A 5,596-nucleotide genomic window follows, 5' to 3' on the forward strand; every position below is an offset into this window, starting at 1 on the left:
ATGGCATTCCAAGTCCTCAATAGTTCGTTTTCGACACTTCTCTCTGGTAGTCCTGTCTCTAATCGCTTTTTTTCAATGTTTTCCAAGTCAACTCTAAGGTCAATAAATTTCTGCTTCCAAATTGAGCTACTCTGAAATTCAATCAACTGCATTTCAAAGTCAGCCATGTCTATCCATGAAAACATTTGTAAGTTTAGTTCCTCCAGTTTCATGCTGTCTGGTAACCTCATGAATTTTGCTGTCTCTTCCAGTTCTCTGAATTTCGCAAATCTTGAGAAGAACTGCTCAATAGTTGACTCGATGATGTTTAAAAACAGCTTTTGAAGGCTTTGACAGTCTGTTCTGTCATATTTTGGGAGGTCTTTGATGTGCCTCTTGAGGTTTGGGAAATATCTAAATCTCTCACCATCCACATCCCTCTTCAAGACTTCCAGTTTCTTTTCAAAAGCCTTTATGTAACCAAACATAACATCAAGTGTCTTGCCAGTTCCTTGTAATTTAACATTTAATTCATTCAAATGTTCACAAAAATTGTAAATGGAAGATTATAAGAGAGGGTTTCGCATGCCAGCAAAAGTTACTGGCGTGCCCTGTATGGCACGCGTGCCAGGGGTTGCCCACCCCTGACTTAGGAAGAGCCACACTCAAGGGGCCAAAGAGCTGCATGTGGCTTTCGGGCCGCAGTTTGCTGACCACAGGCCTAGAACATGATCTCTATTGTTTTACTTGTACATGTCTGGTCTTTTGTGTCTGATCCTCTTGTAGACTGCTTTGTATCCTCCACAGTACCTAGCATGATTCATGGCATATAGCATACACTTAACAAGTACCTAAATGATTTTTATTGATTTTAAAATGGACTTTTTGGAAGAATAAAAATACTGCTACTTTCCCCTTTGTAATATATAAAACAAGTTTCCTTAGCTTTCTAAAGAACATAATATTATTATATGATCATAGGAATTTAACCTAATTTCTAATTATTTTAATAGGTAAAATCAAAGAGATTACTTTTAATCTTGTGGGAATTAAATGGGTTTTCTTTCAGTTTTTTTTCTTATAAAAGTTTTTTATGGCAAACCATATAGCCATTAAAATGATGTTAAGATCTATTTTTTTTTGACATATTCTTCATCTTTGTAATGAGAGTTTAGATAAAATTAGGGATGGCAAATACATGATGGCATTCATCCTCCTTCATCCATGGCAGATAATACTGATCAATCAAAGGATTTTTTTCCTTCTGAATCCAGATAAAGGTACAGAATCTTTCTCAGCACAGTACTCTAATTGATTAGAATGTAGGCATTAGCTAAAGCCTACTTGTCAACACTGGTCCAGATGATTTGTAAGACACTTTCATTCACATGAGTCTATGAACTAGAACTAAAAGCCACAGCTTCTGATTTCTTTTCAATTTTTGTTGTTGTTGTTATTGTTGTTTTTTACAGTTTTACATGGTGAAATTGATTTTTTTGTTGAATATATATATTAATGAATTTGAGTGTGTTTATTCAACTACTGCCTTTACTATTCATTAACACTGTTTATATGCATTATTTCAGTGATCATGGTATTACTAAACCCATTTTGAAAATAAAGAAATGAAGACCCCACAGCTCTCTCTATGGAGCATGCCTGCACCTTTCCCCACCTCTTCCTTTCCCCTTTCCTCTTTTTCCTGTAGCATATCCCAGGGCCAATCTTCCCTCTTTCATCCCTCAAGGTGCATATCTCTCTTCCTCTTTCTCATAGGCTCCAAGGGCCCTTCTACTATCTCTGTGACTTTCTAAATAAACTTTCCCTTATAATTTGAGAAAAAAAGAAGAAGAAGTGAAGACCCAAAATGTCTATGCTATTGCCCCAAAGTCAACTACTTAAGTAGCATAGCTAGTTTCTAAAGCCAGGTCTTTGAATTGCTGAGTCAGAGCTCCATACCTTATATACTACATTGCTCTATGGTACTAATAGGTCTCTGGTTTTATTCCTTTAGATGGATGATGAAAATGCGCTTTCATTTCATGGTGTGGCTTATGTTAATATGGTCCCATTGCTGTATCCAGGTGTGAAGAGGATTCGGGGAGCTTTTCATGTTTACCCTTATCTAGACAGCACGGTCTATGAAAAGGTCAGAAAAATTGTATAGAAGATGTCATCTGTACCAGTTTATCCTTTATATTTGTTTACTTTACATATACATGCTAAAGATTATACATCTTTGCAATGGATGTTTGGAACCAATTGATATACTGGGATTTTAAATATAGAGCTTGCTGTCATTCTGCCATTGAATCTCAAAAACTTTAGGCCAAATATTTCAACAATAATATTATATGTGAGTAGTCTAACCACCCCAATGAAAGGACAGAGATTATGAGACTTGGATTTTAAAATATCAAGATTCAATGATATGCAGTCTAAAACAAACATGCCTTAGATTTAGACATACATAAGTTGAAGTAAAAGAATGGAAAAGACATACTATGCAAGTAGAAAATGTAACAGAGCTAAGTGGCAATATTTGTATCATATAAAATAGACTTCAAGACAAGAAACATTACTAAAGACATAGAGTGGCATGCCATAATGAGTAAAGGCCAATTAATCATAAAGATAGAATTTATAAATTATAAATTATTACATAAAATAAGTGTATATGTAGATTATAAATGTATACACCACTAACAAGAGAACCTCATAATGCATGAAGCAAACCCCAACAGAATTGAAAGGAGAAATAGACAATTCGATAGTAACATTTAGAACTTTCAATATTGTACTCTCAATATTTAATAGAACAACTATATTATTAAAAAATCTATACTAAATATAAGCTTACCATGCAACCCAGCAAATCATTCCTAGGAATCTACTCAAGAAAATTGAAAACCTGAATTTATACAAACACATGTATGTGAATGTTTTAGGCTACTGTGAACAGCATTATTCACAGTAGCCTAAAACTCATAACAATCCAATGTCCACAACTGATGAGTTGATAAACAAAATGTGGTATATCTATACAAAGAAATATTATTTAGCAATGAAAAAGAATGGATTACAAATAATATAATATGCCAAAATCATTGTATTTTTGGTGAATTATATGAAATGTGAATTATATCTCAATAAAGCTGTTTTGTTAAAAAAGGAATGGGCTACTGATACATTCTATAACATGGATGAACTTCAAAATTTTTATGCAAAGTGAAAGAAGAAAGACACAAATGACTACATATTGTACAATATCACTTACATGAAATGTTCTCATTTCCTAGAAATGTTAAAATTTGAAAAAGTTTATATTTTAGATTATGAAATACAGTAATTTAGGACTTTGAGTGGTGATTAGTATTTATAATTTTTTCTTTAAAATTGTGGGACCATGTTCTTAGCAGCATTATTGAGGTACAACTGACATATACTTAAGTGGCACAATCTAAAGCTTTTGACGTAGGTATACATCTGTGGCACTATCACCACAATCACGATAGTAAGAATACCCATCACTGGCCAAAGTTTTATCATGACCTTTCCTGTTATCCTTCTCTCCTACTTCTGTTCAATCCCTCTGGGTTTTTTTGGGGGTGGGAGGGGGGTGGGGGGAGTCTGGCTTCTTTCACTCAGTATAAATTATATTTACATTCATCCATATTGTTTAATTTTAAAATTTCTGTAAGACTCTTTTCCAGGCATTGTAGTTGAATTTTCCCATGCAAAGTTTTTATTTTGAACTATAAACTTGCCCCTCTTCTTCTAATCATAATTGATAAACCAGTAATTAAATAATGTTTCTTGTACAGAAATAAATTCAACCATTTAAAGTTAATTTGAAATTATGTGTCAAAGATGAAAAGCTGTCTGGTAACAAGTTAATGAGATACAAAATCAAGCCGAGTTGAAAAGTCTTCTCTTAAGAATTTAAATAATGGGATAGACAGCTAGCTTTCTGTGATGGTTTTACTTCCTCAACAAATATGGGTGCAATAGAGTTTTTTAATTCCCCCATTTCTCTTTGTTTCTACAATGTTAAAATTATCTAGAAAACTAAGGGATGTTAAAGAATAATGTGGATTTCTTTTATTTGCCTATGATTCATTGAAATTTTTGTTTGTTTGTTTTTTAGACCAAATGTTCATTTAGCTTGTTCCGGGATACTGGGCATAATTTGCTTCATAATAACAAAGTAGGAGGAATTAATTCTCCATTGTCCAAACCAGTTGTTGCTAAGAACCTGAAAGAAGATAAAATAGTAAGAAAAGGATATAAAAGGAAGGCCTAGGTCTGGGGATATGGTAGGTTGTTGAGAAGGTGATGATTTTGCTGATTTTGTTACATTCCAGAGGCTTACACTTATTTCTCATTTGGTGAATTGCCTCAATTTGATTTGCATTTTGATGCAACATAATGATTAGTGTTCCTGCCATTGTAAAGACCATATAAGAATTTCATTTTTAAGGTATGTTCCTTTCTTTCAGCCAGCATCTAGTGTAAAATCTCAGAGCTCAGATACAGCTGTGGAAATTCTGGATGCCACTCCAAACTACAATCCAGAAGGACAGGTAACTATGCATAAAGAGTTGGAAAATTAAGTTTACATTCATCAGTCCTTTACTGAGTAAGGTAGTATGTTGTAGTGGGAAATGCTCAGGAAAATGCTCATTGAGTTACCATCCTTATTTACCATGACTGGTTTTTGATGTTGGGTAAATTTCTTTGTCTTGCTGAGACTTACTGAAACAAATAGGTACCAGATTAACTTTAAGGACTGTTACAGCATTAAAAATTTATGTCTTTTATTAAAGCTACTATTTTGAGCACTATGAGGGATGCAAGGATGCATTATCTGCAGCATTTATTCATCTGCTCTCAGGACACTCAACAGTCTGGTGGGCGAAATACAATTGGTACATAACTAATGGCAATACAGAACTTTGATGAATGCTGTAGTAGAGGAATGCATAAAAGTGCTGTGTGGGCTCCAACAAAACAGATTAGTAGCTACTAGAATGGGGCAATCTCAGAAATCTTCATGGAAGAGGTGGCATCCAAGCTAAGTAGTGAAAGAAGAAGAGAAGCCTTTGCCAGATGAAGATGGAAGAAGAGGCATTTCAGGGTCAGGGAGCAGCTGGAGTCAAGGCACAAAGAAGATAGCAGAATTTGGGGTACATCAATTAATTCAATGTATGGTATAGAGCAGCAGTCGCCAACCGGTGGTCCGCAGACCACTGGTGGTCCATGAGGTCTGAAAGGTTGGCAACCGCTGGTTTAAGGAAACCTTGGGAGCAGTGGTCGCCAACCGGTGGTCTGTGAACCACTGGTGTTCCATGAGGTTCATAAGGTTGGCGACTGCTGGTATAGAGAAATGAAAAAAAGAAGAGGTTCTAGGAGGTGAGAAATGAGAGAGAGAGTGATCTGGGTTGTAGAAAGGCTTTGAAAGGCTTGCTAAAAAGTTTGGGCTTAATTCTACCTATCCTATCTAATAAAAGAGAAACATGGTAATTAGCCATACATCCGCTACCCTTCCCATTGGCTAATCAGGGCGATATGCAAATTAACTGCCAGCCAAGATGGTGGCCGGCAGCCATGCACTGAA

General features: G+C 35.2%; 1 protein-coding gene across 1 annotated transcript in view; it reads left to right on the plus strand.

Annotated features, from left to right (window-relative positions):
• CFAP70 (cilia and flagella associated protein 70) overlaps nucleotides 1–5,596 on the plus strand; it is a 113,997-nt gene that overhangs the window by 50,453 nt on the left and 57,948 nt on the right. Inside the window, 4 exon segments of the mRNA XM_014538384.1 lie at nucleotides 1,994–2,128; nucleotides 4,127–4,254; nucleotides 4,256–4,295; nucleotides 4,479–4,562. Of these exon segments, the coding sequence (XP_014393870.1) occupies nucleotides 1,994–2,128; nucleotides 4,127–4,254; nucleotides 4,256–4,295; nucleotides 4,479–4,562 (387 nt within the window).

This window comes from Myotis brandtii, unplaced genomic scaffold (genome assembly GCF_000412655.1).
Source record: "Myotis brandtii unplaced genomic scaffold, ASM41265v1 scaffold190, whole genome shotgun sequence".
Lineage (NCBI taxonomy): Eukaryota > Metazoa > Chordata > Mammalia > Chiroptera > Vespertilionidae > Myotis > Myotis brandtii.